This window comes from Ctenopharyngodon idella, chromosome 1, assembly GCF_019924925.1.
Source record: "Ctenopharyngodon idella isolate HZGC_01 chromosome 1, HZGC01, whole genome shotgun sequence".
In the NCBI taxonomy this organism is placed as follows: domain Eukaryota; kingdom Metazoa; phylum Chordata; class Actinopteri; order Cypriniformes; family Xenocyprididae; genus Ctenopharyngodon; species Ctenopharyngodon idella.
In genome coordinates, this window is record NC_067220.1 from 33,388,955 (window position 1) to 33,411,291 (window position 22,337).

The 22,337-nt window shown below is 34.8% G+C and overlaps 1 protein-coding gene and 1 long non-coding RNA gene across 5 annotated transcripts in view; both read right to left on the minus strand.

The window, feature by feature from the left end:
* Window positions 1-13,050, minus strand: part of htt (huntingtin) — a 49,751-nt gene extending 36,701 nt beyond the window's left edge. For 2 of the 4 annotated variants that reach the window (XM_051908294.1, XM_051908217.1), the window contains exons 1-16: window positions 12,632-13,050; window positions 10,643-10,726; window positions 9,564-9,684; window positions 9,388-9,447; window positions 7,864-7,943; window positions 7,546-7,684; window positions 6,326-6,467; window positions 6,061-6,239; window positions 4,800-5,004; window positions 3,755-3,799; window positions 3,472-3,549; window positions 2,471-3,024; window positions 1,381-1,504; window positions 1,135-1,253; window positions 906-1,017; window positions 610-747 (exon numbers count right to left, since the gene is read on the minus strand). In XM_051908294.1, coding sequence (XP_051764254.1) covers window positions 610-747; window positions 906-1,017; window positions 1,135-1,253; window positions 1,381-1,504; window positions 2,471-3,024; window positions 3,472-3,549; window positions 3,755-3,799; window positions 4,800-5,004; window positions 6,061-6,239; window positions 6,326-6,467; window positions 7,546-7,684; window positions 7,864-7,943; window positions 9,388-9,447; window positions 9,564-9,684; window positions 10,643-10,726; window positions 12,632-12,729 — 2,278 coding nt within the window. In that variant the 5' untranslated portion in view covers window positions 12,730-13,050. The remainder of the gene's footprint in view (window positions 1-609; window positions 748-905; window positions 1,018-1,134; window positions 1,254-1,380; window positions 1,505-2,470; window positions 3,025-3,471; window positions 3,550-3,754; window positions 3,800-4,799; window positions 5,005-6,060; window positions 6,240-6,325; window positions 6,468-7,545; window positions 7,685-7,863; window positions 7,944-9,387; window positions 9,448-9,563; window positions 9,685-10,642; window positions 10,727-12,631) is intronic. The other 2 variants (XM_051908357.1, XM_051908442.1) reach the window with 2 other exon arrangements.
* A 1,199-nt stretch (window positions 13,051-14,249) lies between these two features.
* LOC127520791 (uncharacterized) lies at window positions 14,250-17,733 on the minus strand. The gene is made up of 4 exons (XR_007932209.1): window positions 17,561-17,733; window positions 15,196-15,452; window positions 14,920-15,056; window positions 14,250-14,549 (listed from the first exon to the last, which is right to left on the minus strand). It is a non-coding gene; the product is annotated as an uncharacterized LOC127520791 (long non-coding RNA).
* Between the last annotated feature and the right edge of the window lie 4,604 nt (window positions 17,734-22,337).

Here is a 22,337-nt window from a genome sequence, read left to right on the forward strand (position 1 = left end):
AATATATTTAAAAAAAAAAAAAGACAAGAAAACAAAAATAAAACAAAAGCAAAAAATAGATGTCAAAACAAAAGAAAACAAAATACAGATGTCAAAACAAAAGAGATGTCAAACAAACTAAATAGATGTCAAAACAAAACAACAAAAAATAGATGTAGAAAACAAAACACAGATGTCAAGACAAAACAAAAGAAAATAGATGTCAAAAAAACTAAAGAGATGTCAAGACAAAACAAAAGATACCTGTAGATGCCAAAAAACTAAATGGATGTCAAAACAAAGAAACAAAAAATAGATGTCAAAACACAACAAAAATGTTTAATTAAACAAAACAAAAAATACATATCAAAACAAAACAAAATAGATGTCAAAACAAAGGAAAAACAAAACAGATGACAAGACAAAACAAAAGAAATATGTCAAAACAACAAAAGAGAGATGTCAAAACAAAACAGACCAAAAAAATAAATAGATGTCAAAACAAAAGAAAACAAAACACAGATGTCAAACAAAAACAAAAATTAGAATAAATAGATGTCAATACAAAACAAAAAACAAGAGAGCAGGAGAGTGATGAATGAACAGGATCATGGTCAGTGTATTTCTCACCATCTGGTTGTTGTCCATCTAGTGGCTGCAGGTAGAGTTGGTTGAAGAAGGCTTCAGGTAGAAGAGCTGCTGCTGCCCCCACACAGCTAACGGCTAACGCCTTAACGCTCACACGCACCTCATTATCAGGAACCAGCCCTATGACATATATACATATTTAATATTTAATCAAGAAACACACTTTAATGTTCAAGTAGCAAACACCAACACCCAAGAGCCCTGTGTGCTATTGTGACAATACAGAGTCAAACAACACATGAGAACTCATGTGAAGCAGCTGTAGTCTTGTTTCTCACCATTTCTTTGGCCGGTGAGCAGGAAGGAGGCAGCCAACAGCCGGACACAGTGCACCAGAGGCTCTTCCTTTGGGTGAGTATAGTGACCAATATCTCCTTTAATCCTAGATGGCTAAACACACAGAACATATACAAAATATTCTCAGATTGTACAATTAGATCTCTGTAAGAACTTGTGAGGACAACATTATTTTTTTTTGGCCTTTATAAAAACTATGTGCGTGTTCACCTTGTTGTCAAGTTCTGCAGGTTCCAGAACCTCTTCCTTTGGTATGAATCGATCCACACTGCTGTCAGATGATTGCCTGTTGTGACCTTTTCCCTCCAGAAGATGGGGCTTACTTAAAGCTGGCGACAAAAGGAAACAGAACCGTGAGCCAAAAGGATGACTAATAAACATGTGCACTTCCCACCCAAGTTAAGACTATCAGAGCAGGGTGTGTTGCTGAACAAGTGTACAAGTGAGTATATGTACCCAGTGCCGACTGAGAGAAAAGCTCTGGAGGTTTGTCAGGTTGTGGAGCTGCTCCCTCCTCTTCTTCATCCTGCAGTGTGCCGATCTGCATCCCTGAGTACTGACTCTCACTGCCGTCCAGCACCTACATATCACACAAATATACAGTACAGGTATACTTTATATATATATATATATATATATATATATAAACTAAACTCATATAATATATATATATATATATATATATATATATATATATATATAAACTCACAAAAAAGCATAAACATTCACAGCAACTAATTCATGCAAAGGTACACAAATAAACAGTCGAACATGCGGTATCACTTTGAGGAACTTTTAGAAAAAAACATCGTTGATCAAAGCATAATCATATGCATGTCAAGACAATTTTGGGTCTCACAAAAACCAAAAATACTGTGTTACTCTACTGTCAGTTGCAATACCAGAAAATATTGTGGATTTAATGACTGACTCATTAGTTATTTATTTATAAAGTGGTTTTAAAGTTTCAGTCTTCTAATTTGGCTGAAAGGAGCTTGTGGCCTGTGGCAGGGAATCATTTCTAAACTATTTTAGTATTTATTAATATTTTAATTAACCTTTTATTTTTATATTTTGCATTTTTATCTTCACTTTAGATAAAGCTTTAGTAATTTAACGTGTTTTTGTTATTTTTATTAGTTGTTTTCTTTAAATATTTCTATTTAATTTATTTCTATATCAGTTGTAGTTAATTGTAATACTTCAACTTAAACTAATTTACTTCAGTAAGTAGCCAAAGCAACATATCTAATTTCCATTTAAGTTTCTTTATTAATCTAATATTCATATTTTATTCTATTTCAGCTTTATTTTAATTACCATTTTAGTTAACAATAACTAAAAATTAAGCCCTTAAAACTGATCTGACATCAGTATCACTGTTGTTGGGACTTGGTTTTTAATCATTGGTCCAGAATGAGGTAAATAAAATGCATTTGAACACCTCAGGAGAGGTCGTGCATGTGGTGGCAGGGCAAATAAGGGGCGGGGTTCTATCAGGGGCCGGGAAGTGCAACAATAACCTCACCCCCTGTCCTCTGCTGACCTGGTCACTACTGCTAGAGGAAGAGATGGCAGAAAAGGTGGAGGAAGAAGACGAGGTAGAGGAGGAGGAAGAGGATGGCCTGTAGATAGACGACTCGCTTTCGGAGTGTGTGTCCGGCCCTTCTGTGGGAGTTGGGGAAGGTGGTGAATAGTTCCGATAGCGCCTGCTGGTGCTGGTGACACTTACGAGCTCGGCGCAGTCTGAAGGCGTCACGGCGGAGTCCGGCCCCTCCGTAGTCGTCTGGGAACTGTCACTAGGGGGCGACGATGACGCAGCTCCCACTGACATCTGGTTACCATCGGTTATTAAGTCGCCAGACGTACTGACGACCCCAGCGCCCCCGCTTGAGCTGCGGCTTAGCATGTCCTCCTCATCTTCCTCATCTGGAGTATCAGGCCCTACACCCTGCTCTGATGCACTCAGGTCCACTGAGTCCCCCGGCTGCAAGGCATGCTGGGAGGACCGTGGCTGCTCTGTGATGATGTCAGATGTGCCAAGAGAAGAAACGCCTGATGAGGAGGGAGCTTCACTGGAGCTATCGCCACCGACCGAGGCTTAGAGAAATGTGAAAAAGTGAAACAATGCATTATTATCACAATATTATATTATCACAATATAAAATAACTGCTTTCTGTTTTATTACATTTTAAAATATATTGTATTCTTTTGATGGCAAAGCTGAATTTTCAGCATACATTTATTCTGTATTCTTTGATGAATAGAACATTCAAAACAACATCATTTATTTGAAACTATATCTTTTGTAACATTATGAATGCTTTTACTGTCACTTTTGATCCGTTTAATGCATCCTTGCTAAAAGAAATATATAATAAAAAAAAAGGTAATCTTACTGACCCCAAACTTAGTATATATGATATTCAGGTTCCTAAATATGGTTCTGGTCCATCCTTTAGGTTAGTTTATGGGATTTTAACAACGACTTTTTCATCCGACAGGAGAAAGCCTGAAACATAACAGCACACCTCTCCTCAACGTACCAGTGAAGGATCCAGTGGTGACCTCTGCCCTCTCAGGGTCATCCTCCAAACCCTCTTCTTCACCCAACAACAGCTTACCTAAGACAAGCACAACATACAAGGCATATCATTACAATACAATAAACATTTTTCTATTCCAAACATTATTCTAATTTTCTTAAACATCCTAAAACTCTAACCACACATTTATTATTAAAACTACTGAAGTTCTACTAACGTGCCACAGACAGCCCAGAAATATGTCAGTAGGTTAGACGCAAAAGAAGGGCAGACAAGAAGTCACCTTTCTGCTTCCTGAGGAGGAGAGGACTGCATGTTGACCCACCGGCTGTATGCAGGAAACAGGAAGCGAAGAGAGCAGAAAAAGCCCAAAAATTCAATTTGAGGGTTAGAGGAAGGAATAAGCAGAGAATGAAAAGCACATGCATGGTGAAAAATACAGATTTGAAAGATACAGATTAATGATTAGTTATCAAACAGAATAGAAAATATTAATAAGCATTGTGGGAAATGTTAAGAGCTGGATTTTAAGAGTTGTTATCAGTGAGTGACAAATAACTTGACCAGCTAAAATATCAATTCAACTGAAAAAAAGAATACTTTAACAATTCAACAACTTCAGATAAATCGTTTATATGGTTTTTACCAATTAATCTGCACTGAACTATCGGTTATCAGTAAAAATTGATGCAACAGTAATAGTTTTTAATTGCTCCGCGTCCTCTTTGTAGTGGTTATGCGAGCAAGGTAAAACATATACATATAAAATGTGAACACGGTATAACATTCATGTGAGGTCACAAGGATATACAATATGTAAAATTTCATATGAAAACATTTAAAAAGACACTGAGTTGATTTTATTTTTCTATCCCTTTTTTCTTCTCTCTCTTTCTTGTACATTATTTATAGAAATCATATGACAACAAAATAAAAACAAAACAATTGTCAATGTGTCAGTAGTCAGCTGAGCTATTTTATTATAATAATTACAAAAATTCTCATGGTTAAGTCATCATTGTTTATTTTATAATAAAATTAAGTAACATTTTACATGAAGGGGAATGATTTCTTTCATATTACTGATTTTAAAGGCTACTGGCCGATTAATTGGTTATCGGCCATGTTTTCCAATTTTAGTTATCAGTATAAACAAAATTTCATATTGGTTGACGTCTACTTATTAAAGTCCCTTATATACCCAACACAAACCTTATTTTCTCACAAGATGCTTTTCCACTAACAGTGTAACAAAGACGACTGACCAAACTATTGTGGCATGACCACTAATAGGATCAACTAAAGGGCTAAATGATAGCAATATTTACCAATAAGCTCGAGGATGCTGCCACTGCGTGCGCGGCACTCTGTCTCTTCTCTGAAGACACTGGTGTGTGTGATTTTGCCACATGTGATGAGCGCATTCAGGAGCTCAGGGGGAGGAGTGCGAAACATCTGCTGAAGAAGCTCCAGAGATGCCGTCACCACATTATGATCCCAGTGCTGCGTGTAGTGCAGGGTCAGTTCATAGACCTAAGAACCCAAGAACAGGCTTTAGATGTGCACAAATACACGAGCACGAGCCACACACAATGAATCACTCCAACACACATAGACCAACATAATAAAACAACAAAATCTAAACTCCAAAATGATCTGAGATCATAACATTTTTCCATTTATAATGTTAGGTTTTGTGCATCAAAAACAGTTGGAAAATAGTTACATAATCATTTTCACCCTCTTTGTGTGCTTTGGCTATTGTACCATTAAAAATGTTAAAATGTAAATGATTTCTATATGTAAATGTCATGATTGACTAACCATTTTGCATGTGAAAAAAGTAACAGCACCACTGCTAAGTTACTAAACGGGCATGATATATAAATATGGGTGGTCATGTGTTAACAGTTATGACATTATTACAATAATTTCTGAAGAACACGTTTTTAAATACACTACCAAAAGTTTGGGGTCAGTAAGATTTTTTTTTTTATTATTTATACTTTTATTCAGCAAGCATGCATTAAATTGATCCAAAAGTAAGACTTTTACGCTGTTACAAAAGATTTCTATTTCTATTCAGCAAAGAATCCTGAAAAAAATATGTATCATGCTTTCAAAAAAAATATAAGCAGCGCAACTGTTTTTATATAATAATAGGTTTTATAAATTGATAATAATAGGAAATGTTTCTTGAGCAACAAATCAGCATACTAGATTGATTTCTGAAGGATCATGTGACACTGAAGACTGGAGTAATAGCTGATGAAAATTTAGCTTTGTCATCACAGGAATAAATTACTTTTTTAAAAATATTCAAATAAAACTTACTTAGAAGTATTGTTAATTCTTTGTTCATGTTATCTGAAGTAGTTAACTAAAATGAAACATTATTGTAAAGTGCTACCATTTCTACTGTATTTTTAGATCAAATAAATACAGGCTTGGTGAGCATAAAAGACTTCTTCCAGAAACATTTTTAAAAAAATCTCACAGGCCCCAAACCTTTAAACAGGAAAATTATGTTTTCCATGATATCAGTATGTTAAATCGCAAAGATACAATGAACTTTATCAGCTCCGGTACCTGAATGAGTTGCTCAGGTGCAGGGGTGACATCGGCCTCTTTACGAACAAGCCCAAAGCTGCCCTTCAGGCTAGTGTTAGGAGCCTGCTGCTGAAGAAGAGGCATCAGGTAGCGCAACGTCAGTAATACACCCAGAATCAGGTGACTGGAATGCTCCTCATCCACCGGCACCACCAAACCTGAGAGAGAGAAAGGCAGCTAAATAAAGACATTTGAAGCACACCGTTTTGCCAAAGTCTGTTTGTCCAGTGTGTGGGAGTCCTACCGAGCAGCACGTTGAGGAGCCAGGTGTAGAAGTAGTGTGTTCTGCGTGAGTGCTGACACACGCTGACAGCCGAGCTGGCCGCTGTTCGGCGAATAGTAGGAGAACTAGACTTCAGATTGGCAACAAAGGCCTTCAGCAGCATCTAAATACACATTCACAGGGGGAAATCATGAGAGACACATTAAAAATTACCTCATATGAATAAGAGTATTTTAAACAGAAAGTGAGATTTTACATTTCTGAAATCATATTAAGTTGCTTTATTAATTATAATACAAATCAGCATATTAGAATTATTTCTAAAGGATCATGTGACACTGAAGACTGGAGTAATGATGCTGAAAATCCAGAATTGCATCAAAGAAATAAATTACATTTAAAAAAAAAAAAAAAAAAAAATAGAAAACATTGTTTGTTTATTTATTTATTATAATGAACAATAATAATACATTTAAATAATACTTAACAATATTACTGTTTTACTGTATATTTGATCAACTTTTTCAAAAACATTTAAAAATCTTACTGACCCCAAACTTTTGAATGGTTGTGTATTCTGTATCATTTTTAAACTGTAGTTAACCGTTTAAGCACTCTTAAAGTGTTTGCATAGCTACACAAATTGATTTGTCTTTGTTTCCGGTCTTCCCAAGGACCTTCACTTGTCCTTGTATGTGAAATGACTGTATTTATGACTGTAGGTGGAATTAAACATCAGAAAACAGCACTAAAATGACAAATGTCTAGTCTTTAAATGTGAATGTGTTCTTGGCAAGGGAACAGACTCTTTCCGTCTCCTACTGATGTGAGGGAGAGAAGGCTCATGGATAATTAAATCCAGTCTGAGTCACATTCCATATTGAGAGGATGATGTCACCACTGCGCATTCACGGCTTCAGACAGCGAGAGAAGATAACGGTGAGAGAAATCCCGCACTGAAGTGCCAAATCACAGAATTCAGGCCAGGGGAATCTAACTGACATGTCAAATTTATGAGGGCATCCTGAATGGTTTATATTGCTGTGGCGTGACTTTTAAGTCAAGGTACATTTCCACCTGAAAAATCAGGTGATGTGTTCTTTGGAAACTTTTTACTTTGACAAACTTTCAAATAAACCAAAAACACATTATTGGCTTAGGTTACAGTGGTTTCCTTGCGGGGGGTTTAAAATCTAGCACAATATTTCTTTAGCACTGAACTCATGGACTGCAGTAAATACCTTGATCTCTCCATCATTGGCGAAGTGTCCGAGGGCAGACATGATTTTAGGAATTGAAGAAGAAAGAGTTTCCTGCACAGTCTCCTCCTGACGTTTTGTGATCCGTGTCAGACATGGTAGGAGATTCACAAGGTACGGCCTGAGAAAAGAAGAGAAAGATAAGAGAGGCTGAGGATTCATTCCTGTATGTTTGTTGATCGATACAATTAGAAGCATGTCACAGCGTATTCTAAGTCTGAATTTCACTTTGTAATCACTGACCCAGGATCAGTTTCTGAAAAGACCAATGGAAGTAATTAACTGAGTCAATAAGCATACCTGCATTTTTGTGGACGCACCAGGTGAGCAAGCTCAGCAAACCTCCACAGGGCTGCCCGCAGACTCCGAGAGGCAGCATTCTGTGACAGCAGACAGACAGAGTAATGCTCTGTTAGTGATCTCTACATGTCATTATGGAGAAAAAGACCCCTGTGTCTATGAAGTCTACTCTGATAATCAAAAGTTTGGAATATTAAGATTTTAATGTTTTTGAATGAAGTCTCTTCTGCTCAACAAGGCTGAATTTATTTGATCAAAAACACAGTAAAAACAGGAATGTTGTGAAAAAGATTACAATTTAAAAGAAATGTTTTCTATTTGGATATATTTAAAAATGTAATTTATTCCTGTGATGGCAAAGCTGAATTTTCAGCATCATTACTCCAGTGTCACATGATGCTTCATAAATAATTTTCATATGCTGATTTAGTGCTCAATTATTAATAATGGTTCATTGGCTCTTATTATTGTCAATGTTGAAAACAGTTTTTTCAGGATTATTTGATGAATAGAAAGGTCAAAAGAAATAGAAAATCATTATAAATGTCTTTACTGTTGATGCAGAAAATTCAGTTGTGCCATCACATGAATAAATTATACTTCCAAATATATTCAAATAGAAATCAGATATTTTTAATTGTAATATTTAAAAATATTACTGTTTTCATTGTTTTTTCATAAAATAAATGCAGCCCTAGTGAGCATGAGACTTCTTTCAAAAACATTCCAAACTTTAGACCGCCAGTTTGTAACATTTCCAAAAACACTTCCCAAAAACAGCAATAAAACAGCAATCTGTACCAAGAGCAAAACAAAACAGCACAATAAATCACAGACAAATTTTCTGTTCACACCAAGAGCACAACAAAAACTGAACTCATATAACTGCTACAGAAAATATAATCAATCATACAATGTATTCCTTGTGCTCAGACAATCGAGTATCGGGAAAATGTCCTGGAATGCCAGTTTCATACAAACAATCCCACAAGGTCTTATTCCATTGGTCAAAAATAATTTTTTTGGCTAACATATATATTAAAAAAAATAAAAAATAAAAAAAATAAAATCTAAATAAAATATATACATAAAAAATGTTTAAAAAAAAAAAAAAAAAAGAAGAAAAAAAAAGAAAAGAAAAAAAAAAGTAGGGATGTACCAAAATAAAAAAAATCTGGGCCGAAACCAAAAATGCTTTTTAAAAATATTATATTTCTTATTTTAAATTAGCCTTTTTTGTATAATTTTATTTTATATTAGACTTGAAATTAAATTTAATCATTTTAATGATACTGAATTTTAAAAAACACACTTTTATTGAAAGTAACACAATAAAATTGGACAGAAATTGGGTGGCATATATTTTCCGCTCATATTTTCAGCCATGAAAAAACGAAAATGCCATTTTCCACCAATGATTTTTTGCGGCCAACATTTCGGTGCATCCCTAAAAAAAGCCAGACAAACTTTTGTTCCTGGTGAAAATACATCCAAATCCCATAAAGAGAATGCAATCTGATTCACCTTCTTAATCTCTTTGTACAGTTCAAGCTGCAGTCTAGGCAAGTTGGAATCCATCAATGCCTGTAAAGAAAAATAAATACATAATAAATACATAAATACATTATAATTAAACACAAACTTCACTATAATCATCATCCAAATGAATACATATGACATACAAACTATACATGACATACTTTGATGATTTTGTTTAGGCACTCATCTGCCACCATCCTGACGTCAGACTCTTTGTCGTCGCTGCACAGCAAGAACATTTCCATAGCAATTCCAAGCAGTTTCTGGAACTCTGGAGATGTCCTAATAACAAAGTCAGAGCAATAACATACATTACACAAACAGCTAACAAATACTAGTGTGATAAGAATTATAGGCTAAAGCTCTGAAATTAGCAATGGCCTGGATAAAATATGGCCATAATGTACATTAGTTCCTGACAAAGGCTATTTGTCTTGGCCATTTTATTGAGTTCATAACAGGAGAGAGGAGGAAGAGAATACACATCTGAGTGTGATCTATTCCTCTGTATATCCACAACAGCTGTTACTATCACCCCAATTACCCTCAAATAAACTGAAAGCACCAAGAGAAAAGCGGTTGTGCAATACTGCCAGGCAAAAAAAGGGAAACGCTAGATGAAAAACAAGGATAGAATGTGTCTGAAGAGTTAAGCAAAGATAGAAACCCCTTGAGTCTGATGCAGCAACGTGAATAATGGACTTTATACGGCTCCCTGCATTCTGCACATATGACGTACTGTTGAGGATGCTCCAGATCAAGCTCTTGTTTTGAGTACAGAGCGTAGCACGGCCAGTAAAGCCAAAAAAGTTAATGGAAGTCTAATTTTCAAAGAATAAATAAAATTGTGATCAAGCTTTCTGAGAAGATCTAATGCATAACATCTAAAGTGCCATGTAAAAGAGATGTATTCGTTGTTTAAGATTTCTGTTTTGGCTTTTTAAAAGTATAAAATAATCTAATACTTTTTGCTGTTTTTACCAATAAGATTTATTCTTTAAGTGTATTCAAGCTGAAAGAACTGGACTTTGAAAACTGCTGGCATTCACATCAAACTTTGCTAGGTGACCTGTAATAAATGAGGATAATTCATCTTGAATACCTTCCCTGAATTTGCATTCTAAAGGTGAAAAATGCTGACCTAGCCTCAGCATCAATAGGCTTTTGCAAATGACTCATAAGATGTGACCAAATCTGATTATCCTTAATCTGACGTGCCCGTCCATTGACTGTTGCATACCTCAGCGACTGCGCCACGATGTTTTCACATATCGTCAGGCAATGAGTCACTCTGTCCTTTTTGGTTGTAGCAAGGTCTTTTTTTCTGTAAGAAAAAACAGTGTTACTGTGGAAGTCATAAAAACAAAATAAAACGAATAAGAGCATTTCACGAATAATGTGATCACACTATTTGTCTACAATTTGTCTCATTTTGGATAGAAGAACAGTAAGTAATTTAGTATTATTCATTAAATATCTGTGAAATTTCAATGTAAACACAACGTCTTCAACACAGATATAATATGCAACTCAACATAAACAGAGTCAATTGGCCTGAAAATGGGACATTAATCTGTAAGCAAGTATATTATGTTGGGCCACAGTAGTCAGCCAAATAGTTTTTTGTTTTTTTTTCTTAATCCATTAGGTTAATGTATTCTTGCTAACATAGCAGCACATATAACATCACTGTTCACTGGTGGTGATCTACAACAAATCTGAATTTATTTAAACACAAACAAATGACTCACGTTCAACTAGATGAGCGTTCAACCTTGAAAAATGATATAATAGGTCATCTATTATAGTGGTTGACGTGTGATCACTTGGCTGCTCTTAACATCCAAAATAGTAACAGTTTATCTTGAGATGTTTTATCCAGAATAATGTAAATCTGTCTCATTAATAGAACAATAATTTAAATTCTCATTAATTAACAAATGCTCAGGGCAAAGCAAAGTGAACCATCCAAAGGCTGCAGGTGTCCTAAATGAGGAAATCACTCCATTTATTTAGAAATAATTGCCATCCAATGAATTTTCAAAGTTAGTTATTTACAGTGTGTTTAATATGCTTTGAAATATAGTATAAAAAATTAAAATTGCATTTCCACTTTGAAATGAACCAGAGATGATCACTAAAATGTTCTTCATTTGATTTTCTCTTTATCAGAATTACAACATCATATTAATACTCAATACTTCAAAATCAACTGTACTAACACCATATAATTCAACACTTCACAAGAATTAAAATATATACAGTCAAACCAAAATTTATCCAGACACCTTGAACATTTCAATTCATTATTACAGTTTATTCACTATAGTTTAAAAAAATGGTAATAAAATATGACAAGATCTCAGAGTTAAACTTTGTCAGAAAAAATTCATCTTAATTATGTCAGATAACAGTTAAGCAAAACATGGTCAGGTCAAAGTGTCTGAATAATTTTTGGTTCCAAATTTTTATCAGTTTTACTGGTAGTCCACTGTATGAAGAATTTTTGGGTATAATATTTCACAGTTTACTTTATTGTGCTATCCTCACTTACAAAAATGAACTATAGTGTCCTGCACCCACTAGTAAAAACATATCAAAAATGTCTGAATAATTTTTGGTTTGACTGTATATTCAACTTAAGCGCTAACAACACCAGAAAATTAAAATGGCTCTTGCATTTAATACACGCGTTATGCACAAAATATTGTAATTTGATGAAAACTGATGTAAATGTTAGATTTGTCAATGTGTATAATAAATATGTGTCGTTTTTGGGGAGCTGACTCATAATGAGTGACAGACAAGAAGATGGAAAAATCAAGAGGCTGCATTCAATCACAGATTGACAGCTTCATACAAGATAATTCATTTATTAACATTTTCCAGTATTCAAGAATTATGGAGCTATTTCACGGTTTCTTTATATACAAAAGCATTTTTCCTGCGTTTTTTAAAAGGAGGGCGCACTGTTTATCTCGAAATCGGTGCAGAATCTATTAAAAGGCTGTGTGACACTTCTACGTGTTGAGCATCATGTGATTTTCAAACCCAAGACAACAACAACAATCAGTCTTCCAAGAGAAAACACACAGCCCTCATGCATGTGATAATAACATTAGTATGGCGACCGTGTCAGGTGATGTCAGCACCCTGATGATGATGATGAAGCTGAGGGCTACAACAACATCAAAGCGTTAAACTGCATTAACATCAGTTCAGCACTCACTGTTTCTGGACGAGCTCCTCGGCCGACAGCGGGCCTTGCTGCTGCTGGAATGATTTAAGCGACTCAAACGCTTTCATTAGCTTCTCCATGGTGGCCATTTTAACAAAAGCACTGATCTAAATGGAGTCTAATTGGAGAGCTGATAGTATTTACAAACTCAACACCACAGCCAGTGTAGCAGCACTGATAGCGAGCGCTGTGCAGAACACCGAAGGGAAACTGAAGGTGTCGTCGAGATCGGACACTGTTTCCAGTGGCCAAAACCCCCTTGAATTCGGTTTAATTTCCACACACCATCCGATTATGACCTGTATTCAAACAAAATGTTCAGAAGGTAGTTGATAACATGTCCAATTCTGAAAGCCATCTTAAAGCAGTGTTATGGGAGCAACGGTTCTGCTGTATTTCCGGGTAATAAAACTCCTTTCAAAATTAAAGTCCTCTTCTTCATAATAAAATCTGTGATGTTGTATATCTATAAGGAGTTTGAGTGACATGCATTTTACTTAAGCCAGATCAATAAATTAATGTATTTTAACTTGTGACTGTGATCTGTTTTTCTGCAAAAACTAGCCTACATGTCATTGCCTTCTATTACTGCTGCACGCTTTATAGTGGTGCATAATGTTAATAAATAACTTCTAAAAGTGTGTAAAAAAAAACTGTAAAATGAACTTACTTTATATGAGTTTTTTTCTTTATTTTCTTACTAAAAAGTTTCAAAAGCAAAATCAAAGAATTTTTATTGTTTGAATGTGAATCAAAACAGTGTAGAACACAGATTTGCAAAAGGTCCATAGGAGAAGCTAGACTAATGCAGACTAATGAGTCTGACTTAAAGATGCAATGTGTAAATTTTAGGAGGATCTACTGACAGAAATTCATTATAATATACATAACTATGTTTTCAGTGGTGTATAAAGAGATTACATAATGAACTGTTATGTTTTTATTACCTTAGAATGAGCCATTTCTATCTACATACACCGCGGGTCCCCTTACAAGTTAAGTCACCATTTTGCGCCGGCATGTTTCTACAGTAGCTCTAAATGGACAAACTGTTCCACAAAGCGCATTTGTTTGACTGGCTACTCTCTGCTGTCTCAGATGACATGTTTGTCCTGTGTTGGCCACCGTAGCTTCTCTATATTGCAATTTGCAACCTCACCGCTAGATGCCGCTAAAATTTACACACCGCACCTTTAAATCTAATAGTGTTAATCTTTAATGTAATTACATTATAGCAGGTAAGATGGTATGATTTCATGTGAATAATTTGTATTCATATATAAAACAATATCACATACAAAAATGTTCATATAATTTTAAATAAATGATTCATGTTGTCTCAGTTAATTATCAGATTAAAATGAGGCATAAGTAGCCTAATGAAGCATATCATAAGAGAATAAGACATCAGAATAATCATACTGTATAATGCTTCCATAACTTAAAAATTAAGCATTTCATATTCATATTCACATATGTAATGTTTTTTTTCTTCACATGGAAAATCATTCCAGTTTCCTTGACATGACCAGTCAGGTCGAATCTCCACACAATCTTCATCCATCAAATGATTAGGTTCTCCTGTGATCCAGTACCTGAACATAACAGTTTTTAATTAGGAGACATTTCAATAGAAATTATGTTATGTCCAGTACCTGAACATAACAGTTTTTAATTAGGAGACATTTCAATACATTTCTAACAATTTTAATATTCAGATTTGATTTTCTTTTTTTTTTCCTTTACATTTTTATGTGCCAAATATTTGCACTTTTAAAAAAAATAAAAATAAAATTTAAGTCAAATATCACCCTTGGATGAGTTCAGTGTTGTCCACCCATTTCCACACTCCCTCAGCATTTTCACTAAGGCCAATCCATACATTAATTTGGAAATTAGACACAAATTCCTGTTGCAAAAACAGCAGTCAACCCAGATGTAAAAAAAAAAGAAGAAAAAAAAGGTTAGTGCCAAAATGATGTATACATGTTTGCAGATACAGTAACACTTTACAATAAGGTTTCATTAGTTAACAGTTAACATGAACTAAGAATGAACAATGTTTTATTAAAATTGGTATTAAAATCAAAAGTTGTATTTGATAGCATTAATGCAGTGTGAACTAACATGAACAAACTATGAATGACTGTGTTTATATTAACAAAGAATAATAAATACTGTAACATATGTATTGCTCAATGTTAGTTCATTAAATGATGTTAACAAATGAGACCTTATTGTAAAGTGTTACAGCAGATACGGTATCTGAGATCACTCACCTGCTCCTCTGAACTATTTATGATCACAAGATAAGCTCCTCTCTCAGCACAACTATGTCTGCTCTCATTCCACGTCAGCATCACAGCAGAGGCACAATAAAGATGAGAGGAAAAGTTGCTATACCCTGTGATACAACCTTAAAAGAGTATATCTGTGTTAAATTGAAGTACTGTGTCACAGAGCATATATACATGACAAAATCACAGAAAAAACTGATCTGGAAAATCTGCAATATTAATCTTAAATGAGGATAAATGTATTAAATTAATATCTACCAGTTAGAAGAAGCTTTTCTAAAGTCTGTACTTTTATAATTTGGACTTTTTCACTAGCCTGCAGCTGGTCTCTCTCTATAGTCAGATTGTAGTAACGTCTGTTCAGATAGTCCTGGTCATCAATACACTGGTCATAGTCGGTCTTTAAATAGACAGTGTCTGTTCTATATTTGAAGTTAGAGCTATAAGACCAGCCAGCAGAATGCCAAACAGCAACACCAGACACACAATGACCACTTTGTAGAACTTTGGTGACCCTAAATAAAAAAAGGAATCATAATAGGATATACAGTACTCTACATTTATAGTAGCCTACCCTATTTAGTTAAAGGTGCTGTGTGTAAATTTTAGCAGCATCTAGCGGTGAGTTTGCGAATTGCAATATAGAGAAGCTGCGGTGGCCAACACAGGACAAGTATGTCGTCGTCTGAGACACAGGCTGCGTCCGAAAACTGGAAAATGTTGCCTTCTTCGAAGGACACATTTTAAGCAAAGAATATACACTAACAAGAAGCGAAACTCAATAGAACGTTCATTGCAACACCGCCGCCCAGCAGCAGCCCTGCGTTTCCGCCATATTGGGGTGAAAGCGAGTTGGCAGTCCACTAGTTTCTATGGCAATATCAGCTGCTTTGTTAAAAAAAAAAAAAAAAAAACGTACATTAAAGCTAAAATCCAATATGAACGATGACAACACAGAATAAAATACTATCGCTAGTGATCATCAACTCCTTTTAACAGTTTATTTTACAGACTTTGTGTTTAAGTCTTCCACTTTTTTCACAAAACCTTTGCTCTCTAGAAACCCAGTCAGTTTGGGTTAAAATTCTTTGAAGTTCAAGTATTAGCATTATAAACACAGAATTAATACCAACATTTAAAATTAAATTAAGGACATGCATCAGAAAAATTGGGAATGTTGGACAATGAATATCAGAATATAACAGCTTGACAGAAACTGTTTTTGCAGTGTTGTCTTATATTAATGTCCATTAAGGCAAGACTATGTAAACAGAAAAACACAGCCACTGTGTCCAAAAGTGCCAATTATGGGATAACAGACACAGTGCATCATGTTCTATACTATAAGATCATTATGTTTGTAGCATGATCCAGGGGATTAAAACGTATTTCAGACCTAGTGGAGTAATTTACTATTACTATATTATTCCACTAGGTCTGGCTATATACGATTGAATCCCCTGGATCGCGCTACAAACATGATGATCTTAACTTTATTAATTATTAATTTATTAATTTACTATTTTACTATAGTAAATATGTAAAGTTGCATAAAATGGAAATAGTAGGCTAACTATATTACCTCAGATGTGTAATGGTTGGTTTCCACAAAAAACATATATAGGTTAAGACAATACAACATTTACTGTAGGTGTCATAAAATTTACTGAATTTGAGAAATGTTCTATTGCATTCCTGATTTGGCTGTGAGATTCGCCGATTTTGGGTGCGTAAGATGTGATGGATTCTATTGTCCAGTTGGCATTTTCACCCCAAAATGGCTGCCGCGCTACCGAAGCGCCTCCTTGTGGCTGATACCCAAAAATCATCAGAGTTTCGCCTCTGGGTTCTATACTCTTCATTTTAAGGTAGAAAGGCATCAAGGCACGTCCAAATCCAATGTTAGCTTCACTTCCTGTTTCCTGAGATACCTTCAACTGATCGATTTTTGAAGGCAGCATAGATGAATCCTTTGCTGCCTTTGATATCCCTTAATCCTGTGCTTTCCATTCTGTAACAGTTCAGCTAGAAAAATAAAGATGGCGTCCGAAAGTTGCGTTTGCTGGTCAGTTTGTGTGTAAATGTACGTTTTTGACCAACATTTTCCACTTTTGATGTCATTTCTAGCGAGAAGTTACTACTGTAGTAATTAAATATTTGTTTAGTTCTCACCAAAGCTCATGCTATTTTGTTGTAGATCATTAAACCGTTACACTGCCTCAGGAGTCTGTCCGAAATCAGTTTCGTGAGGTGCCTTCATGCACAAATGCTGCCTTACAAGTCATTGCCTGATAAGGCAGCGAGGCAGCAAGTCAGCTGCCTAGGATTTCGGATGCAGCCAGAAGAAAGAAGCTAGTCAAGCAAACGCGTTCTGTACAGCAGTTTGTCCGTTTAGGGCCACTGTAGAAACATGCCGGCGCAAAATGGCCACTTAACATAAGAGGACCCGTGGTGTATGTAGATAGAAATGGCTCATTCTAAGGTAATAAAAACATAACAGTTCATTATGTAAGGTATTTATACACCACTGAAAACTAGTTATGTATATTATATTGCATTTCTGTCAATAGACCCTACTACAATTTACACATTGCACCTTTAATTTACTGTATTTGCAGCCTACCTGATTCCTGAGACTCAGTCTGGTTGATGCGAGACTTTGGAATCCTGGCGGTGAATGCTTGATTGTGTGTACCCACAGATGTGCTACTACAGTGGACTGGATTTGCTCTGTTCATTTCAGTATCTTCATAGCTGATAAACAGCCCACAGTTTCACACTTTTATGGCTTGGTAAAGCAAAATTTTAGATTATGTGATAATGTGTAAAATGGCAGAAATATTTGCATTATAAATAATCATGATTTAAAATTTCTTGTCTATAGTCTTGGCTGGTCCACCTTGATTTCATATTAAAAAAGAGTGTAACAATCTCACTACATGTTTTTAGTATACTACTAGAACAAAATATAATAATTGACTGAAGCCTTGTAGACAAATCAGTTATACTCACTGTGTGATAGTCAGGCAGGTGTAGCTATAATCTATGACGGACACACAACTTGTCTTTATAACATACCCAAATCCTTCTGGAAATTTCACTTCCTTTTCATTGGAATAAATTAGCAACTGTGGTAACTGGATTTTGTTTTCTCTCACTACAACATTATAAAATGTTTTATCGACTGTATCCATTAATACATAGATACCAGATTACCAAATTAGAAACTGTTGCTGAGTAGGCTGCAATGTAAACAGCAAGCTGTTTAAACATTTATCCCTATCTAGTTTGTTAGCAGTCAGTATTTTTAGATTTCAAAAGTATTTCAAAAGCGACTTCATTACTAGTAACCAATGCAATAGATATTAGTACATTTTTATTAGATATTAGTGCTTATATGCTAGCACTTTACATTATATACTAGCAGACGTGTTCAAGTTGCCACTTATTTGTCATAAATCTGAGTCAAGTCTTCCAAGGCCAAGCGTATAAGTTAAAGGGTTAGTTCACCCAAAAATGAAAATTCTGTCATTAATTACTCACCCTCATGTCGTTCCAAACCTGTAAGACTTTCGTTCATCTTCGGAGCACAAATTAATATATTTTTTAAATCTGAGAGCTTTTTGTCCCTTTTTCTTTTTATTTATCATTGTTTTCAGTATATTTATTTATTTATTTCAAAAAGGGAATGCACCCAAATTAGCCCAAAGGCTAGTTTTCATTGGTAGTCCCTTTGCCAGATGTTATTAATATATACCATTTAAAATCTAATAATGCTCAGAAGTAAATCCATTGTTTGTGTTGTTTCACACAGAAAAGATTTTTGTGCCAAATATTATGCTGACAAAATTATGTGGCAAAAAAAATGCTATGCATTGAATATATTCATTTGATCCTTATACTGTACATGAAAATTCATTAAGGACAACACTTTGTTCTTGATCTTGATTTACAAATACACATTAGTCAGGTAGTGATTGATCAATTTACATTTTGTTTATGTCTAACAGCAAGCAGATATTCATTGTAAAGATTTACACTCAAATAGTCTATCTCGATGTCATGCCTCTTGATTTTAAGAAATCTAAAATGGAATAAACATTAAAACTTCAATAAATATTATTTCAGTTTTTTTTATTTTCCTTTTAGTTGTTCTCTAAGCTTTGAAAAGCACATTATTTGTTTTATCTGACCTTCATTATACATCTTGACCAGTGGTGAAATTAGTACAGCAATCATACTAAACGACAGAATCAGCGGGAAAGCATTGCAAATATATACATGTTTACTGATTTTAGCTATGCGTATAACATAAGCTACTAATTGAGGTAAATAACAAATCATGATAAATGCTAAACTATGAGAGATGATTCTGAAGGCCTTCCTTTTCTGCTGGTTCTCAACAGCTCTGCCTCTGTCAGTTTTATTGTGTCTCTCTTTCCTTGTCATTTCTACATTCGTTTTTTCACCTGGTCCTGGACGCTTCAGGGCATAAAGGACAGAAGCACAGCAAAATGAGATTATCATAACTGCAATGTAAAAAAACAGAAAGAATACATGATCTGGGAAATATTCTAGTCCGATGAACATGAGCCTCACGCTGTTTCCCACTGCAATTAACCAAGCTGCTGCTGCCGATGCAATCCTGTACTGGATGCCCTTATATCTCAGGAATGTTACTGGATGAATCACTGCCAGGTAATGGTCAATGCACATGCAGATCTGGAGAAGAGGTCTGACAGTCCAGCAGAGACCAATGAAAAAGACAAGCAAACGGTCACCTGTCACAGTGGGATAGCTGGTAATAATTAAGTCTATAATACAATGGATGCAAATAACCAGCTCCCCTATAGTGATATTCAATGGAATGACCAAGTTGGGTTTGATGTTCCCATGAAGAGACACCCAGAGGGACCAGCAATGAGTCGGCGTTCCCACAATGAAGAACAGTGCTAATGTGACAAAAAGGACAGTGTAGCCAAAATGCCCCTTACAAATGCAGACCCATAATACAGACTGGTCGAATACAGAGATTGAATCATTGATTTGGAAGGATGAAGTGCACATGGTTGTACAGATCTAGGGAAAGAAAAGGAACAAATTAGTCTGAACAACTCTACAGAAAGCATGTAAAAGTCAAACTGAATGACTTATTGAATTAAGAAATGATTGAAAGAAATTTCATACCTAGATTGATGGATGCAAAATATACAGAAATGTTTCAAGAAATGTTTCCAGTAGTGAAAATGTACCAAAGTGCCTCATCTCTTCATGTTTTATCCATTTAGGCATCTATAAATGTACCTGCCCACTCAAATTTTATTTGCATATTGTCACAGTTTTTTAACTTCCGTCACTGCCATGTGCTTATAAATATCAAAAGATATGCATATTGTGGAATATTCCAATCTTGAATTGCTGTCATTCTAATCTGTATTTTGACTTTGTTGATGGTGATTCTAAGCAGAATTTTCATACAGCTCCAAGGTTTTGCATATTTAACATGGAAAAGAACAATTTTTACAATTTGACACAATTTTATAGTTACTGTAAGTTTATTAAGACTATAATGGAGGCATGTGCTTTACAGATAATAATCTCTATAAGGGCAATATCCTTGAAATGGTTAAATTATCATCACTTTTGAGATCTTATCAAAATGGCACAAAGCATTTTGCGTACATTATGGGACTTTTCAATTGAAGTGAAAGTATATTTTTAAGTCTGCCCTATGGGTTGACCATTTGCCCAAAATTGAACACATTTGCTTTTATGTTTTCCCTGACTACCTGAGCACCAGACCCTATCTAAACCCATCAAACTCTTACATGTCCCCTTGTGTTGACTTTAAGACTTGAATTCCAATTTAACAAATTAAGTAAATGCTGTTGCATTTAATGTTATTTTCATTTAGTTACATAAAAAATTATGTTAAATTGGAAGTTAATCTCTCTGTGACAAATGCTATGAATTTATTGTTTCCCTCATAAAATAAAAATCAGGTTACTGAAGCAACAGAAAGCACCTCATCCTCCATGTTTCATATGCTTGATTTAAACTATAAATGCTCCCACTCATACTGTGTTTGCGTAGGACTGAGTCTGTTGTTTTAGCTGGGTGTTAATGAGTGTTCGAGTATTCAGCAGTATATGAACTTGTCTAAACACCAATCTTTGTGTAGTATTTGAATATAAAATGCTGACCTTGTTGAATGTTATTGTAGACAGACATATCTTAATGCAGCTTCAGAGTTTTGCATGTTTTCAACAAATGTTTTTATGAACATATAAAAGTAACGTCATCATTTCTATGGTCTCCATAAAAGAAAATGCTAAGATTTGCAAAGCAGCCTCAATAATTTAATGGAAAAAATAGATATATTTTTTTGGCCTTTTAAGCAAAACAGCATAGATAGTAAAATTTGTTATTAATTTCAGCTATTGACTTTTAGAATGTATTTGATGGGTCCTTTCTTTAAGGCAGTCTTTGTTCTAAATCACAAATTCAAGCTGTTTTTATTTTCAATTGCTCATATCATATACGCCATATACAGTATATTGGATACTTTTCAATAGTATATTAGACATTTTCCATAACAGATGTCCATATAATGATTTGAAAAATGTTCAGTAGGTGCTGTTGCAATTTTAAGTTAAAGGGTTAGTTCACCAAAAAATGAAAATTCTGTCATTTATTACTCAACCTCCTGTTGTTCTACACCCGTAAGACCTTCGTTCATCTTCAGAACACAAATTAAGATATTTTTGAGGAAATAAAAAATAAATAAATAAAAACGCAGTTCATGACCCCTTTAAATTACTATTCACAGTTGTCTTTGTTGATCACTTTAAATTAATCAACTGCATAATGATAAAACGTACATTTGCAATGAACAAGGGAAACATCTTTTAACAAAATTAGTTATTATATTAAAATGCACAGAAGACACAACATACCAATAATGTATAATGTTGATAGATTGTATTTAAATGTTGAGAGCACATACATTGATATTACATTCCATAATGTAACATAAGAGATCTAAAATATAATAAATTGATTTTCACTTTCCTCTTATTTGTACTCTAAGCTTTGAAAACCACAGTATGTGCTTCAACTGGCCTTCATTATACATCCTGATTAGTGGTGAAGTGAATACAGCAATTATAGTGATGGACAGAATTATTGGAACAACTTCACATACAAATATGCGTGTGCTGACTTCAACTATGCACATGAAATAAGCTACTACCTGTGGTAAATAACAAATCAGGATAGACACTAAACTATGAGAGATGATTCTGAAGGCCTTCCTTTTCTGCTGGTTCTCAACAGCTCTGCCTCTGTCCGTTTTATTGTGTCTGTCTTTCCCTGTCATCTCTACGTTCTTTCGATCTCCT